Here is a 19,696-nt window from a genome sequence, read left to right on the forward strand (position 1 = left end):
ATCCCCATCCTTGTGACCGGCCACTACATTTTCTGTTGGTTACTGTTGATCTATAAATTTTGTTTCTCTTGCAGCAAACACCGTACTGATTCCTGTTATTGGTTGTAATAGTTTTTCAGTTTTCTTAGATTTTCTTAGTACATAACTCATGTCATTTGCAAAAGTATTTTTGTTTTTTTCTTCCCAATGTTTACACCTTTTAACTCTTTTTATTGCTGAGTGCTCTGGCCAGGATTTCTAAAACAAAACTGAATACAACTTTTTTTAGTAAATTGCCTATCATCAGGCTCATCCTCTGGGGACTCTGAATCAGAGAGAATAATACGGTTTTGGAGAACATTTTTCTCCTGATTCCTCCCCCTCCTGATTTCGATGAGGAGGTTTCTATTTTTGTTTTTCTTCAATTTTCTGATGAGGTTTCTAATGTTTTGCTAATAAGTATAGTCATATAAGTTTATCTGATTAACATTATATTTTCTTAATAACTGAGTTTTAAATCATGGATACAGGATTTAAAAGAAAAAATGATTTGGATCTAAGTTTATTTTTCTGTGCTTGTCATATTTGGTTTGGTTTTGGGGTTATACTAGGTGTACAGTGTGAGCTTTAAAGCTCGCCATCTTTTCCCAATTTCTGGCACACAGAAATTACATGCTCCTTAAAGGTTTAGTAGAATTAGCTTATAAAACTATCCAGACTTGGTTACTGTGGATACTTTTCCAATTTCTTCTAAGTTTGGTAGTGTATTTATATTGGACTTATTTCTACAAAGTGATTTAAACAATATTTTGCTATACTAAATTTCACCCAGCTTTTCAAATTTATTGAAATAAAGCTGAACCTGTTATCGTGATGTTTTCCCATATTTACAGTTCTGTCTTACTTCATTTGTATATTATGTACCCTCCTTCCTCTTTTCTTCTAGATCAGTCTTGCCCACTATATTTCTTTTTTAGCAACATTTCAAAAAAAAAAAAAAAAAAAAAAAAGAAAGAAAGAAAAAGAAAAAGGGAGAAAGAGACAGAAAGACAGGAAAGGAGAAAGGAAAGAAGAAAAAACTGTGGAAAGATTACCTGGTACCTGTTTGCTGGCTACCAGTATGATAAACGCTCCTATCCATGTGTTAGGTAGGCGTGTCGTGTTCTCCAAGTGCCCTACATACCTATTTACTTTTTATCCACGTGACTTCTGAAGTGGAGTCTTCCAGTAACAATGTTTTAAAAACAATAACCTGTCACCAATGGTGTGTGTCTATTGGATGTTCTGTTCCCCAAAAGTACTACAAATAGGAAGGATTAATGACTTATTGAAGATAAGAGGTGTTTTTTCCTTGGTGGGGGGCATGCAAAGCAGAAATATATAAACGGTTTACTAATACACCAATTAAATTGATTAACTTTTTTGGCATTTGGCCAGTATGTGGATCTGAACCCTTGACCCTGGTGTTATAACACCATTTAAAAAACTAGATACATCATCAATAATGCTAGGCTATCTTTCTAAGATAATTTTGTTCATTAATTTTAATGTTAATGAAGACTACATTGCTTTAAAAAATTAAATTAATCTTCTTCCATATTAGCAAGTCTAGGCAAAGTATGGTCCTTTTAAACTAATAACTGTGTAACCCTAAGATCAAGGATTAGGATTCCTATACTGGCCAGCCACCAAAAAAAAAATTACTGTAGTGCCCAACATCATGGCTGGAAAAACGTGGACTGTCAGGATTACACAGAAAAGGTCATAACCAAATTGTATCTCCACCAGCAGTCCAAGAGAGAATCTGTTAAACCTTTGACAACTCTGAGCTTTTATAATTTAAGAGGTGTAAAGTTTGATCATGTTTTACATTTAAATTTAAATCAGTTCATGCTCACAGTTATTACCTCTAGAAACCATGAGAGAAACTTGCATATTTTTTTCTTATACTTTTCAGTGTCTGCAGTACTTGTTACAGGTGGAAATAAAGCATTCACTTCTTAGTGAAGAGGGTATAATATGCAATATAACACAATTACCATGAAAACAGAAATGAAAAGTTATTAATGGTAACCAGGAGACACTGTATATATGTGTGAGGACAGTTTTAAATAACATCTTGCTTTACTAGTACTGTGTATATCAGGGTCTTAAGCGTTTATTTATAATATTTATCTATAATTTAAAAAGTACGTTAGCATATTCTTTGGCCAAAAGATTTACACATATATCTAAGAACAGAAAAACGTGTTGGTCTAAATGTGCATAAAACTTATCCAATTCTCTGCTCAGAAATTTTAAGTATAAGGGAAAGAGTGAAAAAGGGCAAGGAGATGCACAAACGCATGTATATAACTCTAGACCCTAACTTGCCAACAGTAAATCTGTTCCTACTTTTAACCCTCTCTAAGATGTAAGCACACACGTACACACCTGTCCATCTACTAAAGCTGTAAGTGGAAGATAGTCAAATAGATCTGTAAAGTACTTCCACACATTGGCATTTCCATACTTTCGTAGACATTCATCATAAAAGCCATATACTTGGGTAATCTGTCGGCTTTCGTGATTTCCTCTCAATATTGTAATGCGTTCCGGGTAACGCACCTGGAAGAAAAGGAAAAGAAATCCATGGTACAATCGTATTTTTACTCGGGTCATGTTAAGCACGTTAACCTCTGGCACATTTCTTTAAATAACTCTGTCTGCTAGTAAACGAAATGTTAATTCTTATTCAGAGTAAAAAATATTCTCATTCATAACCAGGTTTTATTGATTAACCTTCGAAATATTTTTCATAGTCATCCTTCATTATATGTATACCACCCTCACTGGAACCTTTAATTGATACCTAAATTCCTGTAATAAACTTCTGATTATTTGTTTCTATTTTATTCTTCATCTTCAAAGTATCACTAGTCTTCTAAATCTTTCCAGAACAATATAACTTCTTACTGCTGAATGGATACTGAAGATCACAGGTTTGGACCTGAGAGAAACTCCTTTATATGTTAACTTCTTCCCTTTTCAACTTTTATTTCCCACAGGAAGATTGGATTTGCCAATAAAAAACACAAAAACAGGCCCTTGCCAAATCTGGGCAAGATTTCAAATGTATTAAATCTCCTTTCTATGACAAAACAAAAATATACCTTATAGCATACTATTTAGTTAGAAATGTGTCTGACAGAGTACAGAATGACATTAGACTTGGTAAATTAACCCAAAAGCTGCAAATATATACTTCAATTCATACATCTTCACTATGCATACTCATACATTGTGTGTCCAACATTAAGCTTAGTGCTATAAAGCAAGGTGCCTGGTCCACACAAGCATAGTACATGGCTTCTGCTGTTCAGGGACACAATCTCACCAGGAGATATGTAAAATAAATAATACGAGACAGTGTAAACCACTTTGCAACATAAATAAGGGGCGGAAGAATAAGTTTTATCCTAGTAATTTAGCACAGAAAGAGTAAGGCTAAAATGGTTGAAGGCTTCGAGGAAAAAGTGAGACTTGAGCTGAGTCTTGGCATAAGGGAGAAGAAATCAGGGACAGGCTGGCTGGTTAGTTCAGGGTTCGGACCCCTGTACCGACCAGCCGCCAAAAAAGAAAGAAAGATAGAAATCAGGGACAGTAATCTTGGGAAACTGGATAAGAAAATAAATAGAGATAGTTCAGAATACTGAATAATAAGAAAACTCTGATTTGAGGCAAAGAGTTTACATTACCAACTTACTAGCAGGCAAATTCAGACTAAACTTACAGAGGGCCAGCCAAGGAGTTTGAGTTTGATTCTACAGGCAATATGGAACCACTGAAGAGTTTTTGAGAAGGGAAGTAATAAGATATGTGTTAAACAAGAGATTTAATCTGGCGGCATATACAAAGTAGATCTGGAGGAGTCGGATCTTAGATTAAGGAACATTAGTTATGATGCCATTGCAGTAACTGGAGTGTTAAGCGATAAATTGTGTGGTGGGAGTAAAAATAGACACAGGGATAAAGACTTTCCAAAGCAAAAATTAAAAAAAGACTTGTTTATTGACTCAATATGAACGATGACTAAGTCAAATATGATTCCAAGACTTCAGTTATGGAATATCCAAAATGATACATTTATCAGAAGTAGGCACAAGAAGTTTGACGTATCATTTTTATCTTTCTCTTTTTAAAAGATGTAAAACCAATATTTGAAGGTGCTATAAAATGAAGGGATCATAATATAGGAGATAATATGCAGTACTGCCATTCCTGCCTTTTGCCTGGTTTAAAGCTTGAAAAAAGGATAATTGAATTTCATTAATCATACCTTTAATGCTACAAGAAGAGTCACTGTCTCCACTGAATAATATCCTCTGTCTACATAGTCGCCCATGAATAGATAGTTCGTATCTGGTGATTTTCCACCAATTCTAAAGAGTTCCATAAGGTCATGGAATTGACCGTGCACATCTCCACAGACGGTAACAGGACAACGAACCTCTTGTACATTTGATTCTTTTGTTAAAATTTCCTTAGCCTGTTAGAAAAAATGAAATTGACAATTAAAAAAAGAAAAAAAAGGCTCTATCACAGACTTAAAGGGATCATCATTTCTTGTCTATTAAAAGAAAGTCCGGGGAAAAAACCACTTGAAGTGCTCCTTATAAAAGCATAAAACAAAGACCACAATGAGACACCACTTTACTAGGATGGCTAAAATAAAAAAGACAGAGAATTGCAAGGATTCAAAGAAACTGGACTTTTTCTGGTAACATTCCTACTCATGAAACTAGCCTAATTTTTCTACTGGGTTGTTTATATTTTCCGTATTGATTTGTGACAGTTTTAAAAAATATCATGAAAAGTTATTTTTTATCAGCTTTATACATTTTAAGTGGGTTCTCTCAGTCTGGGGCTGGTGTTTTCATTTTGCTTATGGTGTTTCTAGTTAAAGTTTTGTTTGTTTTTAAATTTTAAAGTAGCCAATTTTATCACTCTTCCCCCTTTATGATCTGTGCTCTTTGGGTTTTGTTTTAGAAACTGTTCCCTATAGAGAGGTCAAAAAGGCACCCTTACGTTTTTGTCCTATAAGTTTTCTTTTCTTCACATTTAATAAGTCTTTAATCCAGCTGGAATTTGTTGTGTGGTATTATGTGAGGATTCATTTTTATTTTTTTTTCTCAGGGTTAGCCAACTGACCCAACACTATCCAACACTATTACATAGTGCCACACTTCCCTAATTTGTAATGGCACCTCTGCCAAGCTTTTGTAAAGATCCACGTTTCTGGAATACTTATTTGTACTAGACACAAACCCTGTACACCCTCTCAGGCTCCCTTAACATCCTTCTGAAGATGCTACCAGTCCCTTGAACTAGACTGTCGTCATTTACAGTGCCCTTGCCCAGCGCCTAGAGGGGATTGGAGTCTAAGCTGAAGTCCTGAGCCTGCTTGGCCCTCACTGAGTCCTGACTCTGGGGAACTGCTCCTTCACTCCCAGACATGGATGGGATGCCACATGGTGATGCAGGCTCTGGCTTCTTGAGCAGGTTCTGGGGGCTGACTGGCACAATCTGAAAACTTCTGGGAGTCACCTATGCATGAACCTTTACCAGTGGGAAAGGGGAGAAAGGAGGAAACCAGGGAAATTAGCTGCCACGCTGTTTTTCCTTCCACAGATCCTTTCTTTGGGATTCCTTTTATTCAAAGCTATCTGGCTATTTTTGGCCTTTCCACTAAACCTTTCATATGAATTGCAGAACTTGTCAAGTCATATGAAAATCCTGTTGAAATTGTTTTGGTTGAACTTGCACTGAACTTACATGTTAATTTGAAGCAAATGAATATCTTTAAATACTATGAGGCTACTTCAAAAAATTTATGGATTCATATTAAACATTAATTTTGTTTTCCCACAAACTTCCTGAAATACCCTCATCTCTCCATTGATGAATACAGCATTGATCATCATTTATTTAGATTTCCTTTATTCTTCAATTAAGTTTCATAATTGTCTATAATAATGTGTATTTGTTGTTGGTGGTGGTGCTTTTGGATGTAATCAAAGGTAATTTATTAGTTGATACTATGCCAGGGCTTAAAAAAAAATTTCTTAACGTCAGATTTTTTTTTTTTTTTTTTTTTTTAAAGATGACCGGTAAGGGGATCTTAACCCTTGACTTGGTGTTGTCAGCACCACGCTCAGCCAGTGAGCGAACCGGCCATCCGTATATGGGATCCGAACCCGGGGCCTTGGCGCTAGCAGCACCGCACTCTACCGAGTGAGCCACGGGCCGGCCCTTAACGTCAGATTTTAACATAATGCTCTTCTAACTTGAAAACACTTAACTAGTTTTAATAGCTTGCAGATTCTCTTGGGTTTTCCACGTACACTATAAAAAGACAATTTTCCTCTTTCTTTACAAATCTTATATCCACTAGAGAAGTCAGCTTTCAGTTTGCCCCATCACTGCCTATGCTTTCACAATCATGAGATTTTTGAAGAGGTTTTCAGGAGACTGCTTTTGTCAGGTTAGGGAAGCTTTTCTCCTACCCAGATCACCACATTTTAAATTACAAAGTGGTGTTCATCTGACAGCGTTTTTGATTGTCTATTGATGTTACATATTTTTCCTTATTAATGTGGTAAATATCAGTAATTTTCTAATGTTATTCTTGCGCTCCTAAGTTAAATTCTATTTGGTCAGGAAGTATTTTTAAATACTAGATTCTATTCCATCTATGGTCTTAAGAGCAAAACACCTGTACTTTTCTAATGCCTGGTTTTCTTATCAAGGTAGAATTAGCTTCACAAAATGAAGTAGGAAACTCCCCTTTTTGTTCTCTGAAAAATCTAGTGTAAACTGGATTATAAGCCTCTAAAACAAGTGGGTTTTCTTTTTTTGGCTGAGTGATTAGATTCCCAATTTAATTTTATTAATAGTTACATGTGTAGTCAGGTGTTTGTATCTTCTTGAGAGTCAGTTTTAGTTGTTTTACTAAGAAATTGCCCATTTCATTTAAATTTTAGAATTTATCATGTAGCTATTCCTGGCATTCTCCTGGGATTGAAAAAAAAAATTCTGGAGGACTTCCGGTCAAGATGGTGGAATAGACGGTCCCCAGCATCTCTCTCTCTCCCACAAATCAACAAATTTACAACCATAAAAAAGCAACGACAGCCAAGCTGGGGCCGCTAGAGCTCAGGGGCAGAGGAGGAGAGACCTACAGAGTTCATGAAGGCAGGAGAAGCCAGGATGAGAGAAAGAAAAAACCGCTCCAATGTTTGGAGCACTGGGTGCTTCCAAGCTAGAGCTGCTGAGCGCATGGAGCAGAAGCTGGCAAAAGCTGCAGCTGTGTCCTTTGGAAGAAGTTGCTTGGAGGCGGCAGGGGAGAAGAAGGCCTTGGTGGCCCCCAGGCCAGCAGTACCACTAATAAGGTTCCTGTGGACCCACAAAGGAGTGAGGAGTCAGGACTGAAAAAAAGGAGCCACTCAGAGGCCAGTGAGTCACTGCAAGGGACTAAAGCACGGCCTGTCCCATTGGAAATGTTTGCAGTACAGGCGGCGGGGGAGACAGGCCCACAGGGGGAACACTGGGGCACAGCAAGGGCAGCTGATCTGCCCCCAGTCAGCACATGACCACTCAGAGGAGACCTATAAAGCCACCCATTAAACCCTGAGCTGCACAAAGAGCCTTCCCTAGGAAATCAGCAGCAAAGCAGCAATTTAGCTCAACCACAGAGCTCAGTTACTGGTCTCCACAGGAAGGTCCCTCATTTTAGAAGTAAGCAAAGGACAACAAATTAGTTCCAGCTCAGAGTTTAAGTGATGGGAACAGCAAATAATCCAACACAAAACTGAAAGAAAAACAAAGACCCACAACCAGAGAGAAAGTTTGATATTAACTAGTAAAGGTCTCATTTCACCAAAGAGCACCTATAACACCTAAAAGGACTGGGAGTCCCATGGGCTACCAAGCCAGAAATGCGGGAGGTCTGGGGGCTTCAGCAATGCCCCCTGACACCTGCAACCAGTCCCGAAGGTGCGGGACAAGGGCCTTGGCTACACCTCCCTGACACACACAGCCAGCTTCGTGGTGACCATTGAGCCACCGCAGGAAGTGCCCCGGGCTCTCCTGAGCCAGGCAAGTGGGGGGCCTTGGGCCTTGGGCCTTGGCCATGTCCCCCAGATACCTGCAGCCAGCCCAGTGGTAACCACCGATGAGTTGAAAGAAGCACCCCAGGCTCTCCTGGGCAGTGGGTGTCCAAGGGCCTTGGTCACATCTGACACCCACAGCCAGCCCAGTGGCAACCACCAAGCTGCCACAGGAAGTGCCCTGGACTCTCTTGAGCCAGGGCGGTAGGGGGCCAAGGGCTCAGCCACGCCCCCCACCAGACACCTACAACCAGCCCAGCAGTGACCACTGAGTTGCTGCAGGAAGTGCCCTGGGCTTTCCTGAGCCGGGGTGGTGGGGGACCTCAGGCCTTGGCCAGGCCCCCCTGACACATGCGGTCAGTCCAGCAGTGACCACTGAGCTACCACAGGAAGTGCCCTGGGCTCTCCCGAGCCAGGGCAGTGGGGGGCTGAGGGCCTCAACCATGTCCCCCTGACACCCACAAACAGCCCAGAGGTGACCACTGAGCCACTGCTGGAAGCCCGCCGGTCTTCCCTGTGGGAATGAGGGGGTGCCACAGGCCTCAGCCCTGCCCCTCCTCCTTCCATCCCATTTCCTTCCCCTTTCCTCTCTCGCCCTCTCTCCCAGCTGCTCCTCAACATCCTAGAATGTAAAAATAATAAAACTACATTTTCTTTAAAAATAAAGAAGAAATTCTTTTTTCTCTTTACTAAGTCATTTGTGCTACTTCTCATTGCTTTCCTTGATCAAACTTCCCAGATGTCTATTTCATCAGTCTTCACATGAACAATAAGCTTTTAGCTTATACTATTCCCTATTTTCCTTTGTTTCTATTTTAATTTTTGCTCTTACCTTTGTAATTTCTTTCCTCCTATTTCTGTTGAAGCCACTGTTCTTTTCTTACCTTCCTGATTTAAACATTTAGCTCAGTAATTTTTATTTTTGTTTTCTACTTAATATATATTTCCCTCTTCCTCACATCTCATAGTCTGTTTCTTCATGTTTATTCTTTGAATCCAAATTATTTAGAGGTGAGTTTTGTAAAATTTCAAAACAAGTTATTTTTAGCTTTATTACTGATTTCTAAGTGAAATGCACAGTGAACAGAGAACATGATCTATAAAATACCCATTCTTTAGAATGTTGAGACTTGACTTATGGTGTGGCGCAGTGTGCTTTTGTAAATGTTCATCCTATGTATTTTTCAAAAGAACACATATTTCCTAATACTGGATGTAGGGTATTATACATCCACTAGATCAAACATACTAATTGTATGTTCAAATCTACTGTGTACTTAATTCTTTGGTTGACTGATCTACAGGTTTCTGAGTGGTGTGAAAATCTCCCTCTATTTGTGGATTTCTCAACTCTTGTGGGTCTACCAGTCTTTGTTTAGTATGTTTGCAACCATTCAGATTTGGGATTGTTGTATATTCCTGGTCAATTTCATTATGTAATGACCCTCTGCATCCTTAACAATGCTGCATCTTGAAATCTATATGACATAGAAACTACTATACCTATGTTGTTTTATTTAACGTGGTCTGCTATTTTTTATTTTACTTCTTTACTCTTCACCTGTTTCTGCACTGCATATTCTCTGTTCATGACCTGGCTTGTGTAGGTGTTCCTACAGCATTTTTTGATTTGTTCCTCTGGGCCTTCCAGGTGTTTCACTGACTTGCACCTAATTTTATATTTCATTTTCAGCTGGTAACTTGTAGGACATTGTTAGTGGTATATTTACACCATGATTCTACATATGTGCATGGTGCACGTCTGGGCTTTGATTTCTTAGCACTCTTGTCCCTGAACTTGGATAATGAGCAGAGTACTTCTAGTCTTCTTTCCTTTCACTGAGGGGTCAGCCTTGGTGCCCTGCGTCAGTCAGGCCCAAGGCCACATCTTATACCCAGTGTGAATGTTAATACTCATACTCTATGGTTTATAGTCTGTGTAATAATTTCTCAAGTTTTAAGTCCTCTCCCCTTCCCCCGCACCTTTTGGACAAAAAGCAAGGAAAAACATTTCTTTATTAGAATAGTTCTACAAACTCACACTTGCATAAAATAAGCCACTATCCACCAAGACACAGGAAAAGGGAATGTAGAAATTTAAGGATACTTGCTCCTTTTCAACTTTAGTAGCAGAAGCAGGGCTGTTCTCTCAATGCTCCTGACAATACTTATGCTGCCTTAAGCAACAGGATGCTGGAGAGTGTGGGGACCTGAGGCACAGGCCTTCAGGAACTCTTCAAGTTGCTGCATTTCAGCTCATGCATGATGTTCTCAGTGCCACAATGCCAGGCTTTGGGAGTATGCTCTTCACCAGATTTTGTGAATCCAAATCCACTTGGCCATCCAAAGATGGTGATTTTGACTAGATTCCCCAAGCCTGGTATGTCCACTATCAGCAGGGCTCATTCACTCTATTTGCTTGAAATTATGGCTCAATCTGGGCCAAAGATCTTGTTCACCAGCTATGCCACAAGGAAGAACACCAAAGGGTCACTCAATTCAAGTTACTTTTTGATTTCTGGTATCTAAGAATATGTCACTTTTTACATAAACTCAGAAAAAATGTACTTAAAAAAAGGGCTATATTTTAGCCAGCATTTCCACATATTTGTTACAGGAAGGGGGATAAACATTAGTTCAACTTATCCCTTCTGGGATCAGGAAGCTCCTTAGATCTATAAATGCCGTAATTTCTTAAATTCAGTGAAATTTTCTTGCCATAAGATAGAATATTTTTTGACTTTATTGTTGAATTCATGATTTCAGAAACTTTAATTAAAAATTTAAAAAAAATCTTATTTGTCTCTCCTCTCTTTTTGTTTTTCAGTTGTATTCCTTATGATTACCTCAAGTCTTTCCTTTCAGGAGGCAGTTAGGTTTTTTTCCCCATGTTGACTCTGTTTCTGTTATTAATTATTACTACTAATTTTGCCCTCAGTTCATTTTAAATCTCTTTTCATCCCACTGTATGTTACTTTCCTTGAGCTTCTTTCATTTAGTCCATGTTCTAATGAGTTTTGTATAACTTGAGCACATGTAGGGAATTTCTCCCTGTTCCTTGGGTAAGGTTTAATTTTGTTTTGGTTTCTCTGTATACCAGGCAAGTTCCTTACCTGCTATAATTTATTTGCCTTGCTGTTACTTCTCACTTTGCTGCTGAGCTGTCTAACCCTTCTACTTACTCCAATATACTTACTGTAGGCCATTCACTGACTGCCACTGTACCACATCTGAGACTGGTATGTTTTCCCCAGTGAGCCACAGGTTTACAATAAAGTAATTAGGGCTGGCCAGTTAGCTTGGTTGGTTAGAGCGTGATGTTGGTAACACCAAAGTCAAGGGTCCGGATTCCCCTAGGGCCAGCAGCAAATACAAAACCCAACAACAAAAAACCAAAACAAAAAATTAAGGTAATTCTTTTTTTTATTTTTTAGGTAATAAGACAGGAAGTGAGAGATTACAAGAGGGAGTGTGGGGTCCAGAATGCCTATGAATTGTATTCACTTCTGAGGTGTTTTTAGGGCTCACTCCATTCCCATAGGCTAATACTCTCAGGCTTTGGATATGTTCCCAAATCAGCGAGCAGCCCTGATACAGTGTCACTATCAGGCCCATTGCTCATTCCCCATTTCTCTCCATCAGCCATTTCTACTATTTCTCAGACAAAAGAAAGGATGAGTTAAAGATCTCACTTGGCTATCTTTCTCCAGAGATTTGAAAAATGAATTAAAACTGGGGTTTGCTGGCTCACCGACAAGGCTTGGAGTGGCAGAGTATAGTGAGGAGCAGTGCCTCTTGTTTGGTTACTTATTGTTTCCTATCCTTTTTTTCCCTGTGTATGTGTATGTCTGTTGTTTATACCATTATTACTCAGAAAAGGAAACAGGTAATTATCCATTTTACTTGCTGTTGGCCAGGCCACATTTGGAGAAACCTGATTCATTCTGCAGCAAATAGGAAGGACTGACTACAAAAATATGCTTCTTTTCCACCTGTGAGATTGGCAAAAACAAAAATTACCCATTGTTAGCAAAACTCTCATGTCCTACTGGTGTGAATGTATGTTCATACACATTATTTGGAAAGCAATCAGTAGTTGCTAAGAAAATGTAAAGTGATCTGATGCAAAGACTACAGTTGACTACCTCAATATCCATGCTCCCCGTCCTTTTCAATAATTAAATTAATTATATTCAAGGTAGCCATACTACCAGCTAAAAGTTACATTTCCCAGCCACCTTAGTTTGAGATGCTATAATAAATTCCATAGACTGGGTGACTTAAACAACAGAAATTTATTTATTTTATTAAAAAAAAAGATGACCAGCAAAGGGATCTTAACCCTTGACTTGGTCTTGTCAGCACCATGCTCTCCCAAGTGAGCTAACTGGCCATCCCTATATAGGGATCCGAACCCATGGCCTTGGTGTTATCAGCACCACACTCTCCCAAGTGAGCCATGGGCTGGCCCAAACAACAGAAATTTATTCCTCACAGTTCTGAAGACTGAGAAGTCCAAGATCATGGTGCTGGCAGATTTGGTTCTTGTTGAGGCCTCTTCCTGATTTGCAGAGGGATGCCTTATTGCTGTATTCTCACTTGGTGGTGGTGGTGGGGAATCATCTCTCTCCTGTCTCTTCTTGCAGGGGCACTAATCCAACTCATGAGGCCCCACCCTCATGATCTAATTACAGTCAGCCCTCTATATCTGTGGGTTACATGGATTCAACCATCCATGGATCAAAAATGTTAGGCCTACTATGATGGTTGCATTTGTACTAAACATGTACAGACCTTTTTTTCCTTTTCATTGTTCCCTAAACAATACAGTATAACAACTATTTACATAGCATTTACATTGTATTAGGTATGACAAGTAATCTAGAGATGACAAAAGAATATGGGAGAATATGCTTTGGTTAAATAAAAATATTATGCCATTTTATATAAGGAACTTGAGCATCCACAGAGGGGTCCTAGAACCAATGCTCTTGTAGATACCAAGGGATGACTGTACTTCCTAAAGGCGCCACCTTCAAATACCATCACAATGGGGATTAGGCTTTCGACATATGAATTTGGGGCTGAGGGGGCACAAATATTCAGTCCATAGCAACAGCCTCCCATGAGGCTACAAATGGCCATGAGACTAAGTTCTGGTAAGATATGAGAAGCGTTAAGAAGAAATCTCAGAACTTTCGCTAAAGAGGGAATGTGCTCTTCATCACTCTCCATCCTATTTCCTGAAATGTACACATGACAGCTGGAACTCCAGGATCCATCTTGGACCACAAATACAAGGCCTGCTCCCTAAAATACTGAAAGGTGCAACAGGCTAAAAAAACATGCCCTCTAAAGATATATTTGCTTCCTATCTCTGGAACCTGGGAATATTATTACCTCATATGACAAAAGATTTGATTTAGTTAAAGATCCTGACAGGAGCTTACTCTGGGTTATCCTGGTAGGCCCTAATGCAGAGGCAGTTTTGAGACAGACCTTCACAGAGGAGAAGGTGATGTGTCCAAGGAATGCTAGCAGCCACCAGCAGGAAGAGGCAAGGAACATATTCTCTAGAGTCTTCAGAGGGAGTCAGCCCCATCAATACCTTGATTTCAGACTTCTAACTTAAGCCACCTATAGTGTATTTGTTACAGCAGCCATAAAAAACTAACAGGAATGAGTCTGGTTTCCTTGATAACTTTGTAGAGCTGCCATATGATCCCCAGGTTGCTTATCTCTGGATTTTCCTGTAATAAATACAAACTGCTACCTTGTTTAAATCCCTATTGTTTTGAATTTTCTGTTACACATTCCAAACCTAACTCTAGCTGACGCTGGTTACACTATTGGGCCATGCCACTCTACTTCTAGATGTTATGCTATGAATAAAATCAGATAAACATGTATGAATGTAAGTACAGGGATGTTTGCATTTAAGAGAAAAAACGGGAAACTATGAACACCCACTGGATAGTTAAACAAATATGGCATGTCCACAAAATGGAATACTAAATAGTCATTAGGAATATTATTAAAGTATATTTTAAATAATGGGTACTTGATATATAAATGAAAAAAGCAAGTCACAAAAGTATATGATCACCTGTTTAACATGGAAAACTATCTTGGAGTTCCACACTAAGAAGCTGCTCTAACGCTTTTTAGACATGATCATGTTAGGTACTCAAAATAGCTGGTTTAGATAATAGGAGCAAAATAATTACAGCAAAGTCAGTCACAAGTCAAACCAAAGCATTAATACACCAGGAGAAAGATAAAAATCCTTAACATAAGAATCAAATCATTGTCATTTGCTTAGCAAGCATCAAGTAATTCATTTTTCAAGTCAAGTAGGAACAAATAACCAACATTTTCCAGAAACTTAAAATAGAATCCTCAAGTCACACGACATTAAGAAGTTAACAAGCTTTCTCAACTCATAATCCTGGGGTGGAAAAAAAGAATTTAATAAGCTAATCCTACTTAAAAATCCACTAAAGGAAGCATTACCAAAACCAGAGTAAAGATTATTTAATATATTGCACCTGGACAGGATAATAGTTTTCAGTTTGGCAAACTACTCACTTTGATGTACATCATACATAGCATTCACTTGACACGTGTGTGTATATGACTGACTCGACTAAAAAAAAATAAAACTTCTATATACAAAAAGAGAGAAAAGCCTGAGAAAATATTTATAGCACATAGGATAACAAAAACGTATTGATATATGTTGTACAAAGATACTTGTAGAATAAATTCCCATATGTTCAAAAATCATTGATTTAGTAAGTCAAAATTAAGAGGCCACATTTTTGAGAAGCCCCGAGAAACTACATAAGAACTTTTGAGAATATAAAGCTCTGAATCAGCCACCTTTGTCTAAATTAAGTGGAGTATGTACTATTTTTATACCAATTAACTTGGCATGGAATTTAAAGTTATATTTTTCTGCATTTTAACATCAAAAGTTAACGTTATAAGTCTAAATAAGTTTTCTGTAATATTGGTGGTGTTAATAGTTCCAAGACTTGTAATACTGTGACTATGAAGTTTTGTTGAAAAAAACTGCATCTACTCAATCTACAGATACATAAAGTAACGTAGTAGTTTTCAAAGTGTGATAAGATCTGAGAACTGGACTCTCCAATTAAAGAGCTAAGATTTACAGTTAGCAATTGAGGAAAGAAGTACAAAGAAGGGTGTTAGGCAAGACAGGATGTTACCTAAGCGATAAGAAGGACCACAAAACAAAGTCACTGAATTCCTGGGATGAAAGACATCATCTTGACACATACCCTAGATATGTTTTTACAGGGGCAGAAACCAGAGTTTTCTCAGTCCATTGGCGGTGGACTGTCAGGAATCCAGATTGACAGGAGCCAGATGAGTGATAAGCAGAGATCAAAAGTTGCTTCTTTGTTCCTGGAGATACTGCTTCTTTCTCCTTGCAGACCCAGCCAGTCAGAAATGTCCACCTGCCCCAAACCCCAACATTTTTCTTTAAAACTTGTTGCCTACAAATCTTTGGGAAAATGAGGATTTTCCCCAGCATTAGCTGCCTGATCTTCATTACTTGGCCCTGAAATTAAAGCCTAATTTCTCTCACTGCAACCTGGCATCAGGTTAACTGCACTTGCGTGAGTGGACCCAAGTTTGGTTTAGTAATAAGGGTATATTAATGGATTTACTATTGTTGTTTATAAAGAACTGATATTTTTTTTATCAATTTGTTTTAATTACCAATACAATAAATATCAATAATACAACCCATATAAACAAAAGCTCTTTGTGGTCCTTAATAAGTTTTAAGAGTATAAAGGGGTTAAAAAGCTTGAAAATCACTGCATTAATGCATGTTCTGTTACCCACATGTCAACACAAAAGAAACACAGACAACATGGTTCACATTTCTACAAGACATGTATCCTATGCACCTTGTTTTCTAGTGTCTGCTAGTCTCCTTCAACACTACTCCAAAGTACTCATCTGGAATATACTGTGATTTAAAATTACAGTAAAATTTGTATACACACTGCAGGAGTCACAAAGAAAAGTTACTCAATCCCCAGATTGACTTATGCCAACTGGATACACCTAGACCAGCCTTTTAGTGTGAAGTGACTCTAAGCGGCAGGGACAATGGGAAGCTCTACTCCAAGAGAGGTGCTCTCTCCAATGTTCTAAAACACTAAGACAGGACTTCGACTGGACCTCTAACCTCCCTTCATTTCTGCAAAATTTCAAGCTTAGTTCTCCAGCTTTTCCTTTAATTCTAGGCTATCAAATATTCTTCCAAATGAATGCCCTTTCTGCTTAAATTAGCCTGGTAGACTTTCTGAGGTACGACAATGTAGACCATACTTTTCTTCTCTTCAGCTATGATTACTTAGAATAAGATTATATATAGTGAAGTCTTCCAGGAAACACGGGTTCTCTTTATAGTTCTAATCTAATTGTGTAACTTTATAATCTTTTAGAAATAGCTCATCTTTTCCAAACTGAAATTCTCTGAGGGTTGATTTCTTAGCTGTGTGGCAAAATACACTATTTTTATTTTCATCACATTATTGAAATTATTATTTTTTTTAAAGACTGGAAGTAGGCAGCCCTGGATTGGTGCTTCTCAAGGGCCACCAGGGCAACAGACTCTCTCCACTACCTTCTCTGCTAGAACTGCCATTTCAAGGTCACAAAATGGTGGTGCATCTCTAGGCACTGCATCTGGTATTCTTGTCAGTACAAAAGGCAGAAACAGCAGAGCCAAAGGGTTCCTGCCAGCCTACTCTGTCCATTTTACAAAGCTTTCTCAGAGGTCTCGCTCAGCCACTCCTGTCACAGCTCACTGGCCAGCTGAGATACATGCTCCCCCTCCCCCTAGCCAATCTCTGGGATGTGACTAGAATGAGGGTAGTGTAATTTCAATTAGAACTGAAGGAAATTTTAGGGATTATCAAGCATCTCCTATAGAGTCTGATAAATGGCTCAGAAATGTCTAAGATCTCAAATGAAACAATAATTTTACTAGAAACCAAGTTTATTCTGTAAGACATCTTTCAATACCATTCACTAAAAAAAAATACTGAAAAGCACAAATCATTAGAACGTTCAACTGGAGGTGGTATCTTCTGTTTATTATTATTTTAAAACAAATCAATGCTTGGCTGAGAGTTTCAACTCTGAAAAGGATATCTGCTTTATATACGATCACTACCACTTATTATCTTACTTTAAATACAAAAAGAAAAAGCACCAAAGTGTAATTATCCAATTCAATTGTTCTTTTAAGGGTATATGGTTTTCCTAACCCAGAAAAGGTTCTATAGAACTACGCAGATGAGTTAAGATATATGATATAGAAAAAAATGTGTTTACAGTAATTTTTCCTTAGCTTTTATCCACATAGTAGTGAAGACAGTACTCTTGTCAGGCCCATGTGAACCACTCTTTATCTCCCAGGAATACTTTATCTCAACTGCATAAATCCCTCGATGTTTTTAAACACTTGATTTTTAACAAACACTCTCTACTCAGATTCTTTTAACAAGATAACTTTGGCTTGTCTTCAGGGAAAGAATGTGTTAGACAGGCAGAGGGTACAATTCCCCTGCTATTTATAATTCCCAATGTAAAAACTCTTGCACATCAGAGGTCCCCAAGACCACCCAGGTTTGGTGATTCACTAGGAAGACTCACAGAATTCAGCATATAGTTGTACGTATAGCTATGATTTATTATGGTGAAAGGATATGAAACAAAATTAGCAAAGGAAAAAGGTGCATGAGCAAAGTCCTAAGAAAACCAGGTGCACAAGCTTCCAAGAGCCCTCTTCCAATGGAAGAGAAAGCACTTAATGCCTGAGATGTGACATGTGTGAAGTGCTATCAGGGAGCCATTCTCTAATGGCTCAGTGCACAATGTCTGCAATTGAGGGCTGGTCATATGAGGTACCCTCTGCCTAACTTGTACTAAAATTCCAGGCTGTCAGAAAGAGAGTGTGTGTTCAGTGTAAATCATACCGCTTGCGTAAACGGTTTAGGCACAGCGAGCCATTAGTAACGGAATGGTGGGGACCCTCCCCAAATCCAGGCTTCCATCAGCCCAGGGCAACCTTGCAACGAGACCTCTCTAAGGATAGCAGCCTCAGCACTCTATGTTATCTCTTTTCTGTGGAAGATGCCAACATTAATAAAGCAAATGTATTTCACGGGGCCTAACACACAGAAATGTTAAGCTTGGGAAAGACGGAAAACTTTCCCAGGACTAAAGTCTCTGTTGTAGATAAATAAATTGTAATGCAGCAAAAATGCTGGCTCTAAGGGCAGATGTCCTTGGTGCAGCTAAACCTTAGGATGGGAAAGTATGACGATTACCTCATTGTTCTTTTTGTAACCACCTATATTCCTTTTCTATAACTTTCTTTCCTGGAGAATAAAAACAGAAAACTTGATTCCGGGTTATTTCTGAGGAAGCTTCTCTCTTGAAGGTCCTGGAATTAACCCTTTCGGGCCTCTCACTGCTCAGGAGTGATGGGCTTTGAGTAATCCTTTGCATCTCCATCACCCTGGGAGAGGTGACACTTTTCTGTGTGCGCTGCTGTACGCCTATCCATTCAAACTTGTTTCCCTTCTCACCCATTTAATAAATGTTCTTTCTTACTGCTATAAAATCAAATCTATCTTAGAAGAAAAGCGAGAAAATGAAGCTTTGGGAAGACATTCATATATGAATAGAATAGGAAGAACAAAATACCTTCTATCCATGTTTTAGGAATGCAGAATATATAAATGCACTTAAGTCTCCCGGACCGCCTAAAAGGTGACATTCTATTTTTTTGTTGATGCCCATTGTCACAGTCATATTAACAAAAAGTTACTGTATTTGTTTTTGACAGAGTAAGTAAGCAAACTCTTCTTCCCCCTCTATTTGCAGATAAATACTCTGCTATAAGACATTATAGTTTATTTCTTACTCTCTAGGCAAATTCGTCTGAAGAAAGCCACAGACCAGACTGACCTCTGAAACAGATGAGATTAAATAAAGTTAAAAACCCTATAGGAGTAGGTTAATATAAGCAGAGTGCCTGTCCTACAGTTACAAGATTCTTTCATAAATGACAACTGATTTTTCTTTTTTTAATACAAGGAAATGAACCTTTCCGTTCAATTGAAAAAAGTCAAATATCTGTATGCCAAGCAATGTCGAACTTTGGAAACATGAGTAAGAACAAATCATGTACTCCACTGGAACTGAAAAATAAGAAATGTGTATGTACATAGGCCAAGATATATTGCTATGTAAAAAAAGTTTCAGAATGTTATACCTATGGTCTCACTATGCTCCACAAACATCCCTGCACGCCATACATGCTTTTTTTGTGTATAGAGAACAAGGCCTAGAAGATTATATACAGAAATGTTAACAGTCGTCTTTGAGGTATGAGGGCAGTGGGTGGGGCAGATGGGTAAGAGTGGACAGCATGTGCTTTCCTACGTTTCTGAGATGCATGGAATTTGTTAAAATAATTTTTCAGTCTGAAAAAACATTTTTTTGAACTTCAAAAC

The 19,696-nt window shown here is 38.4% G+C and overlaps 1 protein-coding gene across 1 annotated transcript in view; it reads right to left on the bottom strand.

Annotated features, from left to right (window-relative positions):
- Window positions 1–19,696, bottom strand: part of PPP2CB (protein phosphatase 2 catalytic subunit beta) — a 34,244-nt gene that overhangs the window by 5,659 nt on the left and 8,889 nt on the right. Inside the window, exons 2-3 of the mRNA XM_063076614.1 lie at window positions 4,298–4,507; window positions 2,413–2,586 (exon numbers count right to left, since the gene is read on the bottom strand). Of these exons, the coding sequence (XP_062932684.1) occupies window positions 2,413–2,586; window positions 4,298–4,507 (384 nt within the window). The remainder of the gene's footprint in view (window positions 1–2,412; window positions 2,587–4,297; window positions 4,508–19,696) is intronic.

Source organism: Cynocephalus volans, chromosome 13, assembly GCF_027409185.1.
Source record: "Cynocephalus volans isolate mCynVol1 chromosome 13, mCynVol1.pri, whole genome shotgun sequence".
In the NCBI taxonomy this organism is placed as follows: domain Eukaryota; kingdom Metazoa; phylum Chordata; class Mammalia; order Dermoptera; family Cynocephalidae; genus Cynocephalus; species Cynocephalus volans.